Source organism: Bidens hawaiensis, unplaced genomic scaffold (genome assembly GCF_021521415.1).
Source record: "Bidens hawaiensis isolate Kalapana, Puna unplaced genomic scaffold, B.hawaiensis_p1.1 tig00046511_1, whole genome shotgun sequence".
Classification (NCBI taxonomy): Eukaryota; Viridiplantae; Streptophyta; class Magnoliopsida; order Asterales; family Asteraceae; genus Bidens; species Bidens hawaiensis.
Genome location: NW_027505987.1, coordinates 17,525 through 41,076, shown reverse-complemented (window position 1 = coordinate 41,076; position 23,552 = coordinate 17,525). Strand labels below are relative to the sequence as shown.

Sequence of the window (23,552 nt, the reverse complement as noted above, 5' to 3'; positions counted from 1 at the left end):
TCATGAGCTAAACTTATCATATCACCTTAACTTTTGATGAAACTTGATAACTTTTGATGGTTGAAACTAACATATGATAAGTTTATGTTGAAATAATGATTAAGTTCTTGGTTATCTTTTGATGAAATATTGTGTTTAAACAATTGAAAGTAGTATACAAGAATTATAAATGGTATGTCTTGTTATGTTGAAAGACTCTTGATTTTACCATTTATTTATAAATGTTGTTCATACAACTGTATAACTTTTAATCTAGAAATAGTTAAAATAATTCTTGTATGCTAACATGAAAATTGGTTTAACACATATCATCATGTTTAGATTTGAAAAGATTGAACATTTTGTATGAATTGATATTCTTGTTAAGTAATATTATAGTAATTTGTTAACACAACTATTTTGATATTACACTTGGGTTGAAAATTCGTAAATTAAAGGAACACTTGAACTTTGTCTAATTTAATCAGCCATAGGTGGATTATGTGTTCTTCATGTGATCTTTCCAACCGGTTGTTAGATTTGAGTTTCTTAATTGAATGATAATCTATATCCTTAAATTTCAACATAAAGGTTCACTTACAATTATGATTTGAGGTGATTAGTTTGTGTAATTCATATTAGTTTTCCAAAAAATCAAAGAAATAGTTATCTATAACTAGAAACTACTCTGTGTCATAAAAAATATAATAGTGAATTTCTCATATATTAAAGATTATCATCATTGGAAATCAAGTGGATTCTAAAGTTAAGGTGATAGCCTTTAATTCTTAAATATTTCCATTATCACTCGCTTTAAATTATTGTTATAAGTTACATAAAAATTACTTTTAAAAACAAAAACTTTTAAGATCATCTTTTACGGTTATTTTAATTACAAAGATTTAATATTGAAATTTACGTGTCCACGGATTGATACTCGGTTCTTACCACGACTATATGACATATACAATTGGTACACTTGCCATTTGTGTGCGTTTTATTAAGTAGGTGAAAACCCATTTTTAAAACCCGATTTCGTGTGAAAAATAATCAAATATTTATATATACACCGTACGCACATCAAGGTAATCATGATTTTAATGGCATTCTTCATCATCTGAACACCTCTTTATCATTAATTCATCCTTGGTGCCTTCCAACCCATAATCGAGCTAATCATGATGCAGAGGTAAGGCTAAACCACTCGTGACCACTTCAGGTATAGGGTTTGCATATGAACTGATTATTTTTATGAACATTACATGTATTGGGATTTAGTTTTGATTAATCTTTTGGTTGATTGAATCTATATGTTTATTGGAACCGATTAAACATTAATTTTTCTAGGACTTTCGTTTATCATCAGTTATTTGGGTTTTGTTCATCAACATTTAGGATGAAGTTCCTCATCATTGAATTGTTTGCCATTAATCATTGATAGATGCTATGTTTTATATTAATGACTGGTAATTAGGTAGACCGTCTTTAGTTGTGTCAATTCTTCGGATTAAATTATGTGAATCATCATAACCAAATTACTGTGTCTAGTAATCATTTATCTAAGCTAATAAGCAAATCATTGTCAGTCAGTTTATTGCATATCCCGAACCTGAAGTGTAGTCACTGTTTTCTTAAATTGTTTCACAACCAAATTAATTTTCAAACCGCTTGACATCGTCTGTCCGTTTAGTTTAATAATTAACAAGTCATGAGTTTATCTTGCACTTTGCACTGATTCCCTGTGGATTCGACATCTTACTTGCCCTTGCTAGTAAAGATATTTTTTTAAATGTTTTTTTATTGATCTTTCGACATTGATCAGGTTTTTACACATGGTCAACATTATGTAGCTTTATCAAGAGTGAAGAGTAAAGTCGATGTTCAAATGCTTATATTAGACAAGGAATGTAAAGTTACAAATAAAACAACAAATAAGGTTTATAAGAAAGTATTTAATAGTTTATGAATTTTACATTTTTCAACTTTTGACTATGTTTCTAAGCATTGTACTTTGAATGTTATTTTGGTTTCACTTTATATTTAACAATCATTTATTTTCGTATTAGTATTATTTACAGCTAAATATCTTGTTTTGTCATCCCAAAAAACATATTACAAATTATGTTGTCCTTTCATATTACATTTATTAGACGATTTCTATCTCCACGTGTGTCGTATACATATAGTAGATTATGGGTTTTTATATATTAATAATTTAATAACTTTAAAAAAAAGGTAGCCGCTGAAATTAATCCCCTCCAGTATAAATGTGGTTGTTGGCCCTTGTGAATTATCCCATCTTCAAATAATGGTTTGTGTTTCCGAAACGCTTCACTTATAACGCACACCTCCAATGGGACCAGGCACATGCTTGAATTTTAAAACAGCTCCATGTGGGATTCCAAACATCCCACTGGAGATGTCTTGATATTCTTGTATGACAAGACGCACTCGGTGGCGATAGCAAGGGGATTGAGCACCCAACGCGCCCGCTGCCGAGAATGGGCTCGGGCAAAGAGCTATGTGTAATGTGGTGTTGTCGTTATCTAGTCCAGCTGCGAGACACTTGTCATCATCCGAACATGTGTGTGTGACACTTGTCATTGCCTACTCCTGCTGCGAGATACTTGTCATCATCCAGTGATGAGTCAGCAGGCCACATGTCTTCACTAGGAGAGTATATAGGTTAGTCAGCGCGCCATGTGGGACCATGCAAGAAATATAACCATTTTCAGCATTCTCGGCACTACGTACACTCATGTCAGGTAAGTTAGGGTGTAGGTTAATCCCGGTAGTACATACTACTTCGGCTGATGTATCATGAGAGACAGGCGATCTAGGTGGCTCGAAATATGTTTTAAGTGACCTCTAATCAACAGAAATCCTCAGCCAACACTCACTTTATTTTGTTTTCGTTTATTTTTCTATTCTTGTTTTCATAGTTCATTTCATGTAATTTGTTGTTATCTATTGTATTTTCATTTCCTCGATATTATGTATTGTAATCATTTTTAATGGGAATTTAACGTTTATTATTTTGTGAACGGTAGTTCTGTACATGTCAACATCATTTTATTAAGCAAATAGAATCTGGATCTATATTCTCAACCGGTGTCGCATTTGTATCGTAGTAAGCTATCCGAGCTAGAGTGCATTCATGCATTAGACCATTAGTTGATTATTACCAACAATAAAAAAAAATTAATGAGCTACTAAAACTAGCGAGAAATGCCATTAAGTCATCTTATAATTTAAATTTTAAACACAGAGATTAAAAAGAACTATCTTAATTCTTAACATGAACCAACGACCTTATGACTCAATGGGATCAAAAACATTCTAACAACAAACTAAGAATGATCCTTAACGATCTAAAACTGTGTGATTCATCAAAATCTTAACATATTATTTGTTTAAAAAGTCATCAATTAAGCTATTTTAAAAGATTCGATAAGAAGTAAGATTCCAAAAGCCCACCCAACCGAAAAATGTAACCCAAAAAAAGAAGAAAATGAGAGATTCTTCACGATCTACAAACTCAACTTGTTGCACATGAAAATTGGTTTTGCGGATCAATCAAAACTACCTTTTTCAATTGTCCTGCTTTCTCATCCGCTATCGATACCGATGTGAATATCGCACATTTGTTGTGTTGAGGGAAATAAAGTAGACGAGAGAGGACATTAGATACCTATTATGGTGATTCGAGAAAGACATACGAGAGATCTCTTTATAAGAAAGATTTCGCTTAAAGAAATACACTAATATTATAATCTAATCTTCTTAACCTTGTTTTGAGTCATTAATCAAACATTAACTAACCCGAACTAATTCTCACATCGAGATGCGCCTTAGCCTTGTGTTGGTGTAGTTAAATAAAGGAAAATCCCCAAAATGATCATTGGACTCGCGAATCTCAAGGAAGTCCATCAAAATCTAAAATTTCCTAAATTTCCATTACTAACCCGATTAAAATGCCATACGAGGGTGTTTCTAACCAATCACATGACACCATGCGGAAAATATTTAATTGATATGCTATTATTTTTGTGAGTCTCGACCAATTTTAATGCGATTACACCAAATTTGTGTAAGTCCTAACCAAATTTATGTGTGCCTGACGATATTTTTTGTGAGTCTTGACCAATTTTAATACGATCCAACTAAATTTTAATGTAATTTGTCCGAACTTTACAAAATTTTAAAATAAATTTTAACGTGGCATCTTGTAACTGGTCGAAAATACCGTCGTTTGACATGTGCAAAACAAGACGGGTCCAGCTATATTTAAATGGACATTTTTGAAATCTTAGATTCTAATGTACATTCTCTTTATTTTGTGAGGTGAGACTGAAAATTTCTTCCCCATTAAACAATTGACATGAGTGACATAATATACTATTATAATATATGAAAGTATGGTTCACCCACAATCTCCTTAGTTGGTCTAATAATTTGCCAAGTGGCACTCTCATCTAATTTCTAATATATTTTTTAATTTTAAAATTTTAGATTTTAGCTTCAAAATTAAAATTAAATAAAGATTCAAAACATTCCTATCTTTCCTTATTAGTTATCCCCTAATTATGCACCGACTTGAATTTCAAATTAATGTGTTTTATATAAACTTTAAATGTTAATGTATAACATGTATATTAGTTGTATATCCCATAATATATTTTTATTGTACATTTAATTCTTGGATGTGACAAACAAGAAAAAAAACATAATTTTGGAATCCCTAATATAATCAAAATTTGAATATATATTCTATGTGTTTAGTAGTTTTATAATATACCATTAAATAATCAGATACTAGAAAATCAATAAGTATATAAGAATTGCCTATTTACATATATTAAATTACTAATCCTTATTAAAATGTTTCAAAGTGTAAGAATTATGTATTATTATAATTTTAATATAAGTTAAAGTATTTTTATTATATTAATAAGTAATTAAGAATATACTATGTAAAGACATCTCCAATGTATGCATGAAATTGGTTTCTGAATTTAATTTTGTAAGTCAAAACAATTAGTTTAGAATATATTATGTAAACCGCATTTTAATAAGTATGTCAATTAAGTAAAAGTTAAGAATCAAATATATATTATTTTGCGTCTCTTATACACAACTAAATCTAATCCTATATTGGGTTGTCCATTAATATTCATATTTTTTTCCCTTTCCTTCATATTTTTTTACGGTTGTTACTAAAAATGCTGTTAAGAAACGAAAAGCATGAAAACTAATTTTGGATAATAGAACTGTTAGTTATTATAGTAAGTGCTAATTTTGGAAAAGCACAATTATGTTGACATTTTCTTTCTTAATCACAGCTATTATTGTGCTCTTTATTCCTTCTATATTATTTATGCTAATGTTAATGTTAATTGTTACTAACCGTGTTTTAATATTCCTTCTATATATTTGTGCTAATGTTAATTGTTACTAACCGTGTTTTAATATTTAGTTGACATTTTCTTTCCTTCATATTTTCTTAATCACACTTTATAATTGAGTTATTGAAGTTGTTGTCATATCTGGAACCAATATTGGTGATCGCACTTATATTTCAGAACAAATCTTATACCAACAGATAAAAAATTCCGATTAAATTTCGACGAAGGTAGTTTCCCGTTGCTGTTTGTTTTGCAATGACAGTCATTAAAAGCCAAGGTCAATCACTTTCTAGGGTTGGTTTATTTCTGAGACAACCAGTTTTCACCCATGGTCGATGAATACGGTCAAGTTTCAAATAAGACTACGAACGTTGTATATAAAGAGATTTTTAGAGATCTATGATAGCTTTATCATGTAATTCTTTTTGTCTTCTTTAATTGTAATTTATTAGATGTTATAAGTGTATCTTTATATTCATTGAATTTTTTACAATATAATTTATCCAACCCGTATATCACACGAGTACATAACCTAGTAAAAGTTATATGTAAAAGAAGACAACTAAATAAATAAATAAATAAATAATCTAGGGTGGAATTTGTAAATTCTCCAAATTGCCTTTATACTTGATATATAAACCGAAAAGGTATTTATTGTGCAAATGCGAATATAACAACACATTCACATCACATACTTTGTTCTCTTTACGATCAAAAATGGAATTCTTTGAGAAAGCCGTGGCCATTAGACTCAGAAGCCATCTCGACAAATACCTCGTTGCCGGAGACGACCATCAGTCCGTTCGACAAAGCCGAACCGCCAGTTCTACGCCCTCAGCCCGGTGGCTGATCGAGCATGTCGAGTCAAACGGTCATGTCATACGTCTCAAAAGTTGCTACGGGCGTTACTTAACAGCCTGCAGCATGCCCGTGCTGTTAGGGACCACGGGCAATAAGATCATCCAGTCGTTGACCGAAAACATGAGAGACTTGGCGATCGAGTGGCAGCCGGTGAGGGACGGGTTTCAGTTTAAGTTCAAGTCGTCGGTTGGGACGTATTTGAGGGCGAATGGAGCGATGCCGCCCTGGAGGAACACCGTCACGCATGACGGGAGCTTTACGAGCTCCACGAATAACTGGATTTTGTGGGACGTCGAAGCGGTAGACGTGGTGGAAGATGAGAGCGATAACTGTTGTTTATCGATTGTTCCGAGTTTTCCGGTGGTTGGGGATGAAGTCTCCGACCGGGAAATTGCGTCGCCGATATCCAACTTCTCGCCTCCTACTCCCGCCCAATTGATAAAGAAGGTATGTTGTTTATTCTGTCCTTTTAACTGGGCGGGGCGTGAGGTCAGAAACTGGAGTTATAATAACTTCTGGTTCTCTTTTAGATTTAAAGTTTCTTTATGATTAAATATTACATTCATTCTTTTTCTAATGACAAATATTACCTTAATTCATTTAAAATACTATTAACTAAAACTAAATGTAGCGTTTGTTTTCAAAAATACATAATTATTTAGAGACATAAGCATATTAATATAGATAGTTATTTTGTTTCAATAGAGAGTGTTTTTATTGCATTAAAGTTTGCAATATTTACTCTAAAGGAAACAAAACTCATTTCTATTATATACTTCATAATATACTTTGTGCTTTAAAAAGTAGTTAGATTATTTAATTTGTTACAAATCTGAGAATACAACATAAGAAAAAGAAACGCCTTGTACGTTTAGAGCAATTTAATTTATAAATTTTGATCACATTTCAAATCTAAATGTATGGCATGCTTTGGTTGACAAATATAATTAGGGCAGCAAACAAATCAAATGAACATGGACAACGCCAACGTCTTATTTATGTTTGTTTGTTAAAGAAATAATGTGTTCACAAACACTTATCAAACAAAATTTGTTCGTTCATTAAGGAAATGAATATGTTCATGGACGGTTTACGAACACAAATGAACCAAAAAAACTCGGCAAAGCCTAGAAATCGAGGTCGATGTGTTCATCAATGTGAATAATGAGAAAGGAAATAAGAACAATACAAAAAGCAATGTGATAATATGGATTCCTATTTTATGTTAATGAAATAAATTAAAGAACATAAAATGTTTAGATAATATTAATGTACAAACTTTCATGAACAACATACACAAACGAACATGAACACATTGGCGGGTTCACGAACACATCTGAACGAACGGGGGCTCTATTCTTGTTCGTTTGTTTAACAATCGAACGAAATTTCTTGTCCATATTCGTTCATTTATTAAATAAACGAACTTCCAACCGAACGGTTCACGAACTATTCACTTAATGTTTGATTCGTTTACAACCCTAATATAATTGTTAAACCAAACTATTTAGGTGGAAAGTTTAATGAAATAGTTAATACTTGATAATTATACGATGCCTTAGACCGGGTATAGTGCGACGTTTTGCCTACTGAAAAAACCCCAGAGAGTCCGGGAACACCGCCTTTTGGGCGCTTTAGGTTGAAAGTTGATGATGAGCATTTTGTAGGAAGCGATGGATGGAGGGGAAGAGGGGGAAGATGATTGATTGGCTGGTTTAGTTATGTTATTTTTAATAAAAAAAATTAGTAAAATAATTATAATGAGGTAATTAGTGGAATATGCTTCATCCACTACATCCATTTTTGTCAAAAAAAAAAAGCCCTTATGGTGACGTGGCGTCACATGGCGCAAAACATTTTCGTAGGGGCTCCATCCACTGCACATGATCTTATATTAAAAACTGTTTTTGATATATTGTGTTTGAGCCATCTCTGAAAACCTTTTCAAATTTCGGGCCTCGGAACAAGTTAAAAAAGAGGGGTTTCTATAATCACGTTTTTAATTATGTGAGAAATAATTTGACAATTTTAATAATAATTTGCATTTCCAAAACCCAATACAGATCAAACAAAAAATATAGTAATAATAAGCAGGTTACTAAAATAACTCATATAAAAGACATCTAAATTCTTTTTAGAGAAAAAAAATAAAAATAACCACCTATGGGATAGGTTTGGTTTCTCATTGATTTATCACTTTTTTCCATTCATCAAATAGTCATTTGCATTCTTTTGTTTAAAAATAAAATTACGTTTAAGGGCTATCCTGGGAGACTACCTCACCCTCCTTTGAGCAAGCCTTGTAGTGTGTAATACCAGAAATTCCAAGAATATAGTAACCATTCAATATCTCAATACTCATCAATTATACAAGACTAAAAAAACTTCTCTCGTTTTTATAAAAGACCAATGTTTATTATTATTACTAGGAAACATAAAATAAAAACATTACAACATAAGACTCCACTAAGAGAAGACAAAACGAGTGCACACTGAGATTGAGTTATTGGGCACTAAGATATCAAAATTCCAAACGGCAACGGTGGATGGTAAATAATATGATCTTAGTGGGCCACAAAAATACCCACCTCTACAAATGCTCATCTTTTAGACTTAGACTGTGCCACTTTCTTAACATACTGTTGTGTGATTATGCTTTCTCCTAGTGAACAAGTGGGATGGTAGGAGTAGGGGCAGTGTTGTCACTTGCACTTGCTCAATATTATCCCATATCATATTAATAAATATTTCAATGATCAAATTTGAATAAGCTTTGTTTTTAATCTAGTGTTTCTATACTTAACGACCATATATATATCTTGTATATGTCAAGATGGTTGTTTAATATAGGGATGTAAAAAAACCCAAATTAAAACAAAAATCCAAACCGAAACAAAAACGAATGGTTTTAAATATTCAAAAACAAAAGTTTTTGGTATGGTTTTAGCACAAAACGATCCAAACTGAACCGTACACACTTCTAGTTTAATATCGGTAAGTTTAAGTAGATGAATGTAGAAACCGTAAATACGTAAGCTTTATTAAATGATTTGCATAACATGGTTGGGGTACAACATAGCCTCTCTTCTTTATCTAGGATATATAAGTGGCTAAGCGCTATGTACAAATTAATATATATTTATATAAGTATATAAGGACCCGGGGTGTCCGTGGTCACCCCCGTTTTTTCCTTTAGTAGTGTAAATTTTTATGATTTCGTCCGAAAATTTTTATATGTATTTAGTCCGGACACTGTTAAATATATTTTTTCGCGACTTCTACCATCCCTTTGATTATGCCCAAACTTCGTCATTGAATAAAACAAATGAATAATTTTTTATAACTCTTGATATTTTGGTCATCCAAAACTTAAAGTTTAGAAGACAAATGAGAATCAGATTCATGATAGCTTAGAAGTACCGAATAATGGACCAAACTTGACACCCTCCCTACCCAATTTATAATGTTTCAAAACTATGAAATATTTAATGTAGTATTTTAGGTCTTATTAGACAAGAAACTAAGGTGGGAGTGTCACTCAAAAGATTTGTTTAAAAGATGAATTTATATAATTCTCTGCGCAAAAAAATGATAAACTGGGTGGGTTAAAGTAGAAAAACATAGTTTTTTTATCAAGAGTAAGAATAAATATAGACACTTAAATCTAGAATTTAGTTGTTGAGATTAGTATTTTCTAAAATCTTAAATAGTATATTGATTAACCCACTTCTACATGGTTTCACGTCTAAATAATTTCTTAACTTCAAATTTTATGTTATTTTTACCATTTTTAAGATATTCTTTATTTTTATTTAAACTCTTTCCTATGATACCCTATGTTTATTATAATAATCTATAAAAAAAATTGCTCTTTGCAAAATATATGGTAAATTAAATAAATTATAAATATGCAAAAGTAAATAATATTTTACATATATCATCTTTGACAACCCGTTCTTATTTATGGGTAACTAAACGCTAGTTGGACAGTAAGACAGGGACTAGCAATTAGTCAGGATTAATCGGATTGAAATTTATGTATAATTTTTCAAATATACATATATATACCAAACTTTATATATAATTTTTTTTATTTGACCAACGTTGACCAGATAGCAATGAGTCGGCGACTAATCGGTGTGTTACCGACTAACGATTACTCAGTAATTAATCGGCGTCTAGGCACGAAGGCAAGGCCAGGTTGGTTGTGTTTGTAAAGTTAATATTTGTTGAAGGTGTAGAGAATGGTGCAAAGTCATAGATAAGGGCCAATTGTTTAATTTTAAAAAGTATATGGGCTTAAAATTCTGGTAGCCATTCGTGGTGGTTGACGTGGCACACACATATTCCATGTTTGACCCTGCGACATTTGTTGGAAGTTACGACAGACAAAAACAACTTACATGTTTCTATGGGAACGTTTAAAAAATAGGTTTACATCGAAAAGAATCATCAACCCAAGATGATAAAAAATAAACGTCTCAAAAACCTCAGATGTTATAAAATAGCAACTAATGATCTCAAACATTTATTATTGTATTTACGTAAATCCAGAATTAATTTTCTCATTATTAACAACTAAGAAACCTGTAACGTCAAAACTTCCCAAGATAAAATGTTTTGGATGATTATCAGTTTATCACCATTAAAAAAAAACACAAAACATGTAGCGTACGTAAAATATTAATAATAAAATGTGCACTTATTGGGACTTACATCTTTGTATTACTCCATAACAATGACCTAAAAATCTGGACCAACAAACTAAAACATGCATCACAACATTTATGGATATAACTCAAGATGCAAATTTAGTCTTTCATCTAACTTCATAAATCTTTTTACTTTACACTTTTAGAGGTATATTTTCTAATGCAATGAAAACCTTATAAAATATTTTTGTATTACTGATCAACTATTTATATGTATAGGTGAAGATCCTTCGTAGTCGCGTAACGTTGCCGAAAACCCAATTCCAAACTAAACTCACCAAATTCACATCCTATGCTTGTCATTCTCTATCACACAAAATACCACATTTCCACTTGCATCTACCAACAAAGTTCATCAAAAGGACCCATATGATCCAACAAGAGTCTGAACCGCCATCGATGGACCTCCTTCGCACTGCCAAGGTGGTCCAGTTAAGGAGCCACCACAGCAAATTCCTCCACGCCAACACCGACCAAGAATCCGTCTCCCAAGATCGTCATGGCACCGCCATGAACACCCATTGGACCATCGAGCTGGTTGATAACACGCCCAACAACATAACCATTATCCGCCTCAAATCATGCTACAATAAATACTTAACTGCCTCGGATCATCCTTTCTTATTCGGGTTGACCGGAAAAAAGGTGGTCCAGTCCATGCCACCCCGCCTCGACTCATCTGTGGAGTGGGAGCTGATCAGGGACGGGAAGCAAGTGAAGCTTAAAACAAGATATGGACACTACTTGCGGGGCAATGGTGGGCTGCCACCGTGGAGGAATTCGGTTACTCATGACATACCGCACAGGACCGCCACCCAAGATTGGATTATGTGGCATATCGATGTTGTAAGTAACATCGACCAATCAATGCAGTTGGTTCCTTATTCGGATTCGTTTACTTCAGAATCCAACTCACCAATAAGTAGTTGGTCAAAGTCGCCAACTTCATCTAATCATGAGGTATAAACTTATTTTGAAGAAATATTATTCATCATGAAGGTTTATTATCTATTTATTTTGTAGTTGATTGATTCACCACTTAAGAGAGAGGAAGGGAGGGCAATACATTATCGTGTGATCTCGGACAATGTTGGAGAAACCAATGAAAATGGACAAGGGTTTTGCATTAGCTTCAAAGGAAACGAGGTCAACGAGCTGACTCGGATGTTGGAGGAAGAAACGAGGCTGCACAACATAACAGTGTGTTCTCAGAGTCCATTAGACGGGAAGCTTTACCCGCTTCGATTACAGCTTCCGCCTAATAACATCACCATGAAAGTTGTGGTGGTTCAAAACTCTAGTGAAGGTGAGAAACAATATCGGTTCAAGGTTCGAAGCTCTTCAAGATCTTCTTTTGGCGGGTACTTTTGAGTTCTAACAACAAACCAATCAAATTAATCATGGCACGTGATGAATGTGATTGCTTTGTTAGCATGTTGCATAAGAGTTATTATCAGGAATAATCTTATTAACCGGCTTCATAAACTCGATCAACATTCGAGTTGCGAGTCCGTAATAACACCTCTAGATTGTGTAATGATGCAATGATGCATCCAGTTTAAATTTTAAATGAGTTTGTAACACATGTTTCTAATTTGACACTTGACAGTGCATTTGGAGTTTGCTTAAATCTATATCGAAAAGCAATACGACTTCAACCTATCATTAATTACTAAAACATTATCGTAGGCCGCGGATAGTCATCAAATCCTCAACAAAAAAAAAACAGAAAGCGCAATACAACCTTAAGCAACATTGCATCCAGACATCTAAGCCTTAAAACTCGATTTCTTGAGGTAGTCTTGCTCGTCCTGCATACACGTACTGCATTTCCTCGGTCCATGTCTGCAAAACCTCAAAATTACCACCAAAAACAGGACAAACGACTCTATATTTTTATTAAAAAATAATGAAAAATAATGGAAATTTACTTGATGGCGGAATGCAATCCTCATTCGTGGCACATTTGTCTTCTGTATGTCATTTCCTTCAGGTCCTCGCTTGTAATACTTGCTTCCAAGCCAATGCGCCTACATATGATGAACACAATAACATGAAAAACAACAGTTTACATTAACAGAACGCATAAATGCCATTTGTATTCATCTTAATATTACCTTTGCTGCATGTGAGAATCCGGACTGGTAAACGGAGTTTCTTGCAATCTCACAAAGGTCACAAGAACTTAGCTTCCAAACCTAAAAACCACAATTATGTAACAGAAAGTAACCGATTTGACCTAAACGTGTTCTGATATTTCACCAGCCCAGACAGGGCACACTTACCTTGGCAGCAACACCATACTCCTCCACTAGAGGTTCTTTTGTTAGATGAATTTGTAACGGGTCATCAGTCGAGAGTGAAACGTTCAAGCCACGCTGAAAAAATATGGGGAACGGGTTGCGATGGTAGTCCAAGAAAAGAGAATTGTTGCTCAGTGGAGACATAGCCAACCCGATCTAAAGCATAAGGTTAATTAATAATATGAAAAAGGTTAGTCTAGTCATTGACGAGTCACTGGCTAACCTGAGCAAGGTAGTACAAATACTGTAATACAGGAGATTTTCGTAAATTAATCCCGTGTGAAATATTGTGGCATAGAAGAAATCCAGCTGCTAAATGGTCTATATCACCCGCCTGCAAATTAATTTACATTAAACAAAATCTAGCACCATAAAGAAATGGAGATAAAGATAAAGTTAATAGTAAGTTAATAACCTCTCCACAATGAGGCCGCAATTTAATTGTTGAAAGTCCTTTAAATTCACGAAGCTGAAGAAATGAAAACGAATTAAATAAGCTCTGAATTTTTATAAGCTTAAAAGAACTTGAAATAATGTAAGGAAAAAATGACAAACCTTATTAAGGGTGTACAAATTGGCATAGCAGTAATATGCATAATAAGAGTATGCAGGATTGAAGTCGTTTGTCCATTCAGCAGGTGTTGGCATGTGCTTAGTGGGCCGTCTTTCAGGCTTGCTTTCATCATCCACAAGATCAAGCCCAACAACCTGTTATCAAAGAACACTTGTAACATAAAATTATAGAAACCAAACATTATATTTAATACAAGAATATTATGTTTACCTGTTGTAAGAAGATGTGTAGTTGAGGATGCGATTTTGGATCAACTGTGACTTCAAAAAGGGGAATAAACACGTTGTCTAGAATATTCTGAAGGATGTCACTGTTCCCATGCTCTTATATATGTTATATAACCGTGGAAGCTGAAAAGTGAACCCCATAAATATATCAACAAAAAAAGATGCACCAAGAGTTTATAACTTAAATATATATATTGATATATACTTGAATTAACCAAATGGCGTTTTCACTATAAATTGAATTGTTGATGAACCAACTAGCCAACTGATCCCACTCACTTTGCTTCCTTCCATATATAGACACTCTATACTCTGCCACCTGGTATTTACTAGCATCAAGATCTGATAAAACTTGCTTTGTTAGCTCTCCCAAGAAGCGACCTGAAATTACATAATTATATAAGTTATAATAGTATATTCGTTTGCAATATGCACACAGTGTTGACTTTCTAACATCAAACGGACCTTGAATCAAATTGTCTTGTTTTAAAAAGATTTCTCTAAGTCGACTCTGTCCACAAGGATTGTATTTGAGGTTGAATTTGTCAAATCGGTGAAATGTACTCTTGTCAGCATGAACATCCAATAAGTCAACATTAAGGTCATACCTAAAGTCAACTTTAGTCATATAAAAGAAACAATAAGGTAAAAATGCAATAAAGATACAAACTTTCCACCAACCCGGTTAAGTCTAGGCTCTCAAAAACTTCTTTCAGTGTAAGATATTGTCCATCACGAAATATGACAACCTGCAAAATTTCTATGTTATCCTTTATAAGCTAGAAACTTATATTTCAAATTCTGAAGCTTACCTCATCGGGTTCTTTTCTCAATTTATGCTTAATAAAACGAAGAAGGTGTTTTTGGTTCATGCAAGCGGAATGATGAACGTGAGTGTCGACTTTTCTGATATTGTAAAAGTCACGATGAGGTGCACTTTTTTGTGCTAGAAACTCACTATCTGCGTTCACTAACAGATGAAGACGAAATTTCTGCAAGGCATTTAGTATAATAATATTAAGAGCATATTTAGAAACTCAAATGAATAATTGCATGAAAACATTAAGAAAAGCAGAGAACTTTACCTCCTCGAGAAATCTTAGTCGATGAAAACATGCAGAACGAACATTTCCAACAGAGATTATTTTGAGAAGGTGATGCATGTCAGTGAAAAAAGTCGTTGCACTTGCAACAGGGAAAAGATCAACAGAATCTGAAAATGTAAAAAAAAAATGAACATGTTTGTAATGCAATCTGAGATTAATGTAAATGACCATGTTTTTTATGTTTGCCTTACCGTTCTCACTTGCATAAACATGAACAACTCCATCTTCCATTCTGAAGTGATGCTGCTTGCAATTTAGAGAAAAAAGATTAGAAAATTCAAGCATAAATGATAAAACGTTTTTATCAGAAGTAAAAAAGTCAACTTACATTAGTTGATTCAACAGGTTTAAACTGAAATGGATCGGTTTTATCAGATACACGGGACTCTGCTTCGTGTGATTGTGTCCATGGAACAATTTTTTCTCTAAACACGTATTTTTCTCTTAAGTCTAAGCATTCACGTATCATTTTTCTAACTTCTTCCTCTTCATGATTCAATGACTCTGAATTTCAAAAGATAAAGATCTTAATACTGAAAAGGCTTACAATAAGTTAGATAAGTGGAATATGACGTTGAAAATACCTTTCATCAAAGTTGCTTGAGGTAAAACTATGTTGGTATCATTACTAGGAACATTCTCAGAAGTAAGTTCAGTTTTCTCACCACCATTATCTTCAGTTGAATTAATTTCTTTTGTAACTTTCTTATGTGAATTAGATTGATTACTGTTTCCGTTCTCAGCTTGTGGAAGAACCAAAGATATATTCTGAATGCTCGAGTATATATCCTGCAACAACAAACCAGCATACAAGTTAGAAGATCATAATAGTAAACAAAAGATGCATCTGCATAAAAGCAATAATATTTATTATGTAATAAGAACGTAGAGCTTTAAGAAAAGGTTATGTTAAACACACACCACCCCATTAGTGTACACCAGCCCACATGTCACATCATACGGGCCATATGCCAAGGTGAAAAAAGGTCATACGGGCCATATGAGTTTGTCAATAGGCACATCAGTCATTTATTTGTCAGTCAAAACATCATAAGACCATTCTTCGCCATGTCGTGTGTCCCATATGACCATTTCTCCATGCTATACAGCGAATACGAACCATATAGCCCGTATGACAGGTCAGTGGTGTCTGAATAGTGTGTCAGTGGTGTTTTTTTAACTGTTCCCATAGAAAAATTACATGTGCAGAAGAGCTTATGACGCCCTCGTCAAAGTACTCAGCGTCCTCCCCAACAGCAGTATCGGTCCCATCATCATCCGAATTATCAGCACCGTCATATGCATAACTAACGGGTGATCTTGGTGTATGGATTCTACCCAAAGAGCCTACTCTAGAATTAGATTGATGATCATACTGATGTTCACCTGAACAACAAACATAAAACTTCAGTTTACTTTCATGAGCACATACTGATTTCATACCAACAAGAGCAACTAGCAAGAGCAATATTACAATTTGGGCTGTAAACAGACTGTTCGTTTATGTTTGTCCGTTTATTAAATGAACGAACATGAACAAGGAATTCTGTTTGATTAACAAAATGAAGAAACACCTACAGAGGCCATGTTCCTTCAATTGTGTTAGAGAAACTTCGATAAGGCTTTCGTTTACGTCCATTTATGTTCGTTAATGTTTGTTTGTTCATTAAAGGTTTCTTATAATTTTTAATGACTTTCCTAATCTTATCATATATAGAATTAAGCAAGACTATTAACTACAAAACAAAGATATACGAGTACTGAGTGATTAATTTATGTAGAATTAGCATATGAATATGAATTTTAAAAAAACACCAACACAAACTTGATAGCCAGACCGAACCATTGACACTGATCATTCTCGGTTAGCCAAATCAAATAAAAGCCTGTGCTCATTTGCGTTGTAAACCGTTAACCGTTCACGAATAAGTTCGTTTCCTTAATGAAGAAACAGAAACAAAAAATTCCGTTCGGTTACTTGTCCAATGAAAGCTTAGTGAAGAGCCCTGGTTCGGTTCGGTTCGTTCCGTTTACATCCCTAATTACAATAGTCAGCAATCAGTCATTCATTAGTTGAGGTAAATAATCATTTACATAAACCTGTTTGATATTAATTGACAAAACGCACAACAAAAGAGGGCTTTTGGCGGCATAAATCCCTAATTATTACTTAATTAATATATCAAAAGTCAGACGGACATACTTTGCCTTTGATTCATCCTGAGAGGCGGCAAATTATCCAACCCAACTTTCTCCAACGAGCCACTCATCCACTCGTTACCAAGCCCTACGTTCGGAAGCGAACACGACATGCCGAAGGCACGACTATTCACCACATAATCACCTCCACCTTCGTCTACATCATTAACATCATCATTATTATTACAATTTGTATCATCATCATCATCAGTATCAATAATAATAATATCTCCTCCGTGAGGATAAGTACGACGGAGCTTGATGAGGCGATCGATGACCTGATCGACGCTGCGTTTGTGGATGTAGAAAGCGGAGATCGCCATAGCGGAGGCTCCGAATAAGGTAGCCAGTGCGACATGGATTGGTGATATAGATGACGAGTCCATTGCTATTAATGTTCAGACAGGGAGAGAGGGTTTTGTTGGGTGAAAGGGTTTTTCAGTAAACTACACTATTTATACTGTGTACATGTATTCTATTGGGCTAGGTCTCTACTACAGGACCTACATGGGCTTCTTTTCTGGGCCAGATTACTAAAACAAACATTTCGTCTTTATGTATTGTATTCAGCATTCCATCCAATCAATTGGTTCCGATGTTAAGAGTGGTCTTGTGTACTCTTCCATGCTTAATAGATCGGATCCCTAAGCTTCAAAGAGCTCTTATCTACATGGTTTTATGTTTCATTTGGTAACTAAAAACACCTTAATGTTAAGAAAAAGATATATGTTCCTTACTCCTTAGTGAAAGACAACAGAAGAAATCAAGCTCATGTCACTTAACTTGATTATTAATAATAGGTCTAAATTAATCGCTTAAATCGACTATGATGGTGATTGGTGTCGACCTCTATTCTTTTTCCTAATGCTATGTGTTGCAGGTAGGGGTTTTTGAAGGAACTAGGGTTCCAAACCTTCCTGATGTGTTACATGTGTTTGAATATAATAAAAATATATAAAACATAGATAAAACTTAATATTTCAGATAGTTTAGATATCCGAGCTATCTGAAAATTTTCAAATTCACTATCTAAATCCAAAAATTCAGATACCCGATATCCGTATATCCATATATCCGAATTTTCGGATACGGATTCTGTCATACCACGACTAGCCAATTGCGGAAGCGTTAAACGGGAATGTAGCATACACCTCTGGTATCAACCACATTGTTTATAAAGAACAGTGTAAACTAATTTACAATATTTTACATTGTTCTAACTTCTTTTACAAACTAGGTGATATAAATCTAAGCCAGCCCGTTAAGCTGCTTTACTTCTTACTAGCACACTTGCATCAATTTACCCAGCATTGATCACAAGTCCAACACATAGCACATTAGCTTTCTAATCCAAATCCAGTATACCTGAAAGCACGTTTAAAAAGGGTTAACCACAAGAGTTGGTGAGTTCACGAGTTTCAAGAAATCAGTTATGCGTACAACAATCATAATTTGTAAATACGCAAGTATGTATGTATGTACGGTCGCAAATACGTTTGTATGTATGTTTATGATGCAATTTTACTAAGCTACAGTGAAGCCTTGACTGTTCGTTCGTGCTGCGTGCCTCAATTTCCCACGTATAATCAACCACTATGGCCCCCTTTCCACCCACAGCATGCCCCGAGTAGCTATGTCTAACACTACATAGCGTGTTTGTATAATTATGGGCATGTGCAAACGGGATGTAACAACTCGGGTTTTCCATGTACAACTTATACCCATAACCCGGCCCATCTTAGGTTCGGAAAATTTATCACTAAAAAGTATCACGTTTATCGAGAAATTACTATACAATTTATATTTGTTTATTATATTTATTTAATATATAAGTTAACTATGGAAAATATACAATTTTAACCCAAAACTAGACTTTAAACCCTTATTGTTTTCATCACAGTTCTCCAAGGACTAAGATGCAAACTTTTACATATTATCTTACCCAGATCCGAACCCATGATCCGTTAACCCGAAACCCGTACCCGTTTAGATTACTTGAGTCTCAAATAACGATATAAACTCATAATTGAATCTTGATTTTGATTATTCTTGCCATTCTCGTCCTAACCGTCAACACTAATTAAGAAACAAGATCTGGTATAATACGTATTGATTAAATTGTTAAACCGACTTGACCTAAATCAGTTATACACCCTAAGATTGATTATAACTCAATTAAACGCGTCTACACCACCTATATAACCCGACGAACCAAACCCCTAAACCTAATTTCATTAAGATTAGCCGTAAACCCCCCTGTTCGATCTGTTCTTGACGTCGAGTCTGGTTTGTAGTTCTCACTGAGTTCATCATCAATCAAGGTAATAAAAGTATGCAATAGGTTCGTATATCATCAATAAACATTAACCCTAACATCAATTAAATGAACACTTTACAGATTTATCGATTGCATAATTAGGGTTTTATAATCAAATTTGGTTTAATTTGTTTATGTATATAATGATGCATTTGCAATCCTTAACCAACTGACACACCAGCGCAGCTGGCTGGTGTGTGTGTGTTCAGTCTCTTGGTCGTCCACTGGCGCGGGTTCGAGTCCCGGGCAGCCTATGTTTTTTTGTTATTTTTGGTTCTTGATTTTTTTAATGGTTTTAATTGTTTATAAAATATTATAATTAATATTAACTATTAAATAAACAATATTTTATTCAAACCGACGTCATAAAAGTTAAACGTTTCGTGTCGACTAGTTTCGTTCCAAGTTTTTGTGTGTGTATATATATATATATATCTTATTAATAATAATAAATCATTATTATTTTATTTAAAAACCGACACTAATAGTGATGTTTCTCGTTGTAAAAAAAACGTTTTTATAAATTTGCTCATATTTATTATATATTATATATATAAATAAATATATATATATATATATTATTCGTTTTAACAAAACTGTAATAAACGTATTAAACATATTAAAAGTGTTAAATATATTTTACCATCGAATTTTAAGAATTCTAAAATATTAATTTTATGATAATTATATATTTAAACGTTTATATTAGGTCTCATCTCATATTTATTTAAACTAATTGTACATAAACTCGATTTTATGACAAACAATGATTTTTATAATTAAATAATAATAATTAGTAGAGATCAGTCCTTCAATTAATAACATATTAATCACAAACCTAATTCAAATTGCATCAAAATCCTAAATTAATTTCACGTAATGTGTCATTTATAATTCATTTATAATATTATCTAATTAGGATTCTTGGTAAATCTCGAAGAGCGTGATTTTCAATTTCTTGACATATTCTTTCCCGTTTGGCTTAATCGATCAGGTGAGTTTTATCATTCCCCTATTTTACTCAATTTTCTAAATTTTTTGGGGACATATGCGTATATCGTACTATACATATCTATAAGATATATATATATATATATATATATATATATATATATATATATCTAAAAATAGCAAACGTGTAATTGTGTGTGATTAATCAAATCTACTTGTTATGTGCTTATTTGTCTTTGTATGCAATCGTTTGACATATCCTTTTAGAGAGGGTTCTCATTTGACCACTGCCCGATTCGCTTGTCAACGGTCTTACTCTATTTATTTGCTCATAGTTGATTTACCAGCGCCCGATTCGTTTGGCAATGGTTTAGTTGACAACTTACTTGCTTATGGTTTGATTTCATTACCGCATTTATTACGTTTTGCTTATTTATTATATTAACTTTATTTTTGGTGTCAAAGATTGGTGATAAACTCACTCAACATGTTTGTTGACAAAACTCCATTTTCTACGCATATGCAGGTTGCTTGAAGTTGAAGTATGGATTAGAAAGACCTTAGGGTTATATTGAAGACAAACTTGAATTTAAATAATTGTATATATTTATTTGAATTATATTGTTGTATTTGAATATTGTGTGCACATTTAAAATAAAATAATTAAATAGATATTGTCACATTTATATTATGATAGTATCTTCGAGCTGTGAGCAGTCGGATCATGCCCCGGCATTTCCGCCTTAGGTTGGGGTGTGACAGATTGGTATCAGAGCCGAAGGTTATAAGATAGGTCGTTAGAAATGGTCCTAGACATATGTTAAGAACCCTATACGTGCTTATCTGAACTGCCTTATGTGCTATTTAGTAAATTGTTTACAGCTTGCTTAGATTATTTATTTTATTGTATTTATCTTATTTATTCATTGCACACACACACGAATTCCGAGGTTACGCCTCACTTTCAAAATATTTTTAAATCCTCTAATTTTAGAAGATTATCTTTTATTGTGGGAAATTCCTTAAGAATTCCCGTGTTTTGTTTTGTTCCTTTACCTTGAAGCATGGGGTATGACCAATGTCGTACAACCATAACTTTAAGTGGTACCCGTAATAGGCTAAACGGTTGCGTGGTAAACATAACCGGCTAAACGGTTATACTTCCAAATTGTGTTTTTTAAATTATTTTAAATACTTAGTTGGGTGAAAAATCCATGGAAATCCATGGGCACTCCAACTATCCATTTCTTAAACTATTTTCGATTTGATTTTTGGGTTGGAACGTATCGTCCGGAGTGATTCCCGAGATACACCAACTACTTATATTTGATTCGTTGAGTTGATATTTAGTTGGGCCGATTAAATGCCATGTAACACTCATGGTCTGAACGACTCCATTGATTTGATGATTCGTTAATTAGTTGGGTCAGTTAAATACCATGTACACGCTCATGGGCTGAACAACTCAATTGTTTATTACACGTTATTTGAATTGGGCCAACAAATTGCCAAGGAACGCTCATGGGAGGCCAATTCACAAAATTTTATGTTGTTTATTTAGTTGGGCCATTCAAATTGCCATGGAAAGCTCATGGGAGGTCAACTCGTTTAATATGTTTGGTTATTTTATTCTTGGAAAAGTTTTATAAACATTGTTCATCTACTTAAATGCTTCAAACTCATACATATTATTTTAAATCCCGACTTGTCCTCGAGTCTTCACTAGTACTAAATCATATACATACATATACATATACATATACATACGCATCCTCATTATTTCATATTAACTCATTCCTACAACTCACATGTCATCTTACCCATCATCTCATTAAAATTTCATCCTTGGTCCTCATAGAATGTCTTTCCTAGGAATTAATCGTAATCAACGCCGTTCACCTGCTTCTCGTGATTGTTGTTCGACTACTATGATCGACAAAGAGTTTGCTGCTATATTCCGTTAACCAAACGACCGCCAATCTCGACAAAACTAAAATACACCGAACAAGAAATCTTATACTAACTCATATCTGATAAAATATTATGTAAATTTTATTTTCTTATTTATATCCATATCCTCAAACTATAAATTTCTAAGTACATTTAAATCCTTATCCTCAACTTTAAACTATAAATATTTTATTATGATGGTTTTCACAACTTACTTTCTATTTTATAATTTATTAAAATTTAATTATTGTAACTTTTATTATTATTAAAACTGAATTTTTCATCATTCAAAGTTAATTTTCATTATTAAATTAAAACTTCCATTAATTAAAATTTTTACCATTAAAATTGGCTTTTTGATAAATCTCCATTAAAACCCATCACTCGCTTTATTTATTGATTAAGTTCGTTATTTGAAACTAAACGTTGGTTCGTAAATATTTCAACTCCCTACTTTGATTTTTATGACACAACTTAAAAATTTTGAACGTTTTAAATAATAAATTCGTAGTTGTTAAAATAGTCATGGTGGTTCATGCATTTCTAGCCTCGTGTTTATTTATTTTATTATATTACTTCCCATCTCATTTTGGTATCAAACTTAATTTAATATTTGTTATTTACTTGAATTTCCATTATAAATCATCGATAACTCAATTTACTTATTTCCTAATATTTATAACGATTTTGTGAAAAAGGAAAAATCCACGAATTCCCAAATTTAATCTAATTTAATATCTTCAATTACCTACCTTATAATTTATCTAATTTTAAAGATTTAATTGGAATAGGACTATCTCGGTGATTCGGGAATATCCGCTTCCCGGTTTAATCTATTAATGATGTACATTTTCGCATTATCATCAATATTTAAATTATTAATTACTAACTATTATAATATTTTAGAACATCTTAATCGAATTAATCTAATCTCAAATCACAAACTTGAAAAGCTATGACTTTATATT

At 33.0% G+C, this 23,552-nt stretch overlaps 1 protein-coding gene and 1 pseudogene across 2 annotated transcripts; one reads left to right on the top strand and one right to left on the bottom strand.

Annotated features, from left to right (window-relative positions):
* Positions 1-6,090: 6,090 nt before the first annotated feature.
* Positions 6,091-12,519, top strand: LOC143616277 (uncharacterized). Its single transcript, XM_077089151.1, has 3 exons — positions 6,091-6,692; positions 11,177-11,917; positions 11,981-12,519. The coding sequence occupies exons 1-3, from the start codon at positions 6,102-6,104 to the stop codon at positions 12,326-12,328; spliced, it is 1,680 nt and encodes a 559-aa protein (XP_076945266.1). The 5' UTR covers positions 6,091-6,101; the 3' UTR covers positions 12,329-12,519.
* A 154-nt stretch (positions 12,520-12,673) lies between these two features.
* Positions 12,674-17,759, bottom strand: LOC143616278 (putative AMP deaminase; annotated as a pseudogene). The gene is made up of 18 exons (XR_013150637.1): positions 17,371-17,759; positions 16,369-16,553; positions 15,752-15,956; positions 15,496-15,671; positions 15,359-15,410; positions 15,147-15,274; positions 14,874-15,053; positions 14,743-14,810; positions 14,527-14,669; positions 14,267-14,442; positions 14,045-14,184; positions 13,816-13,968; positions 13,676-13,729; positions 13,484-13,594; positions 13,243-13,416; positions 13,075-13,155; positions 12,889-12,987; positions 12,674-12,802 (listed from the first exon to the last, which is right to left on the bottom strand). The product of XR_013150637.1 is annotated as a putative AMP deaminase (transcript).
* Between the last annotated feature and the right edge of the window lie 5,793 nt (positions 17,760-23,552).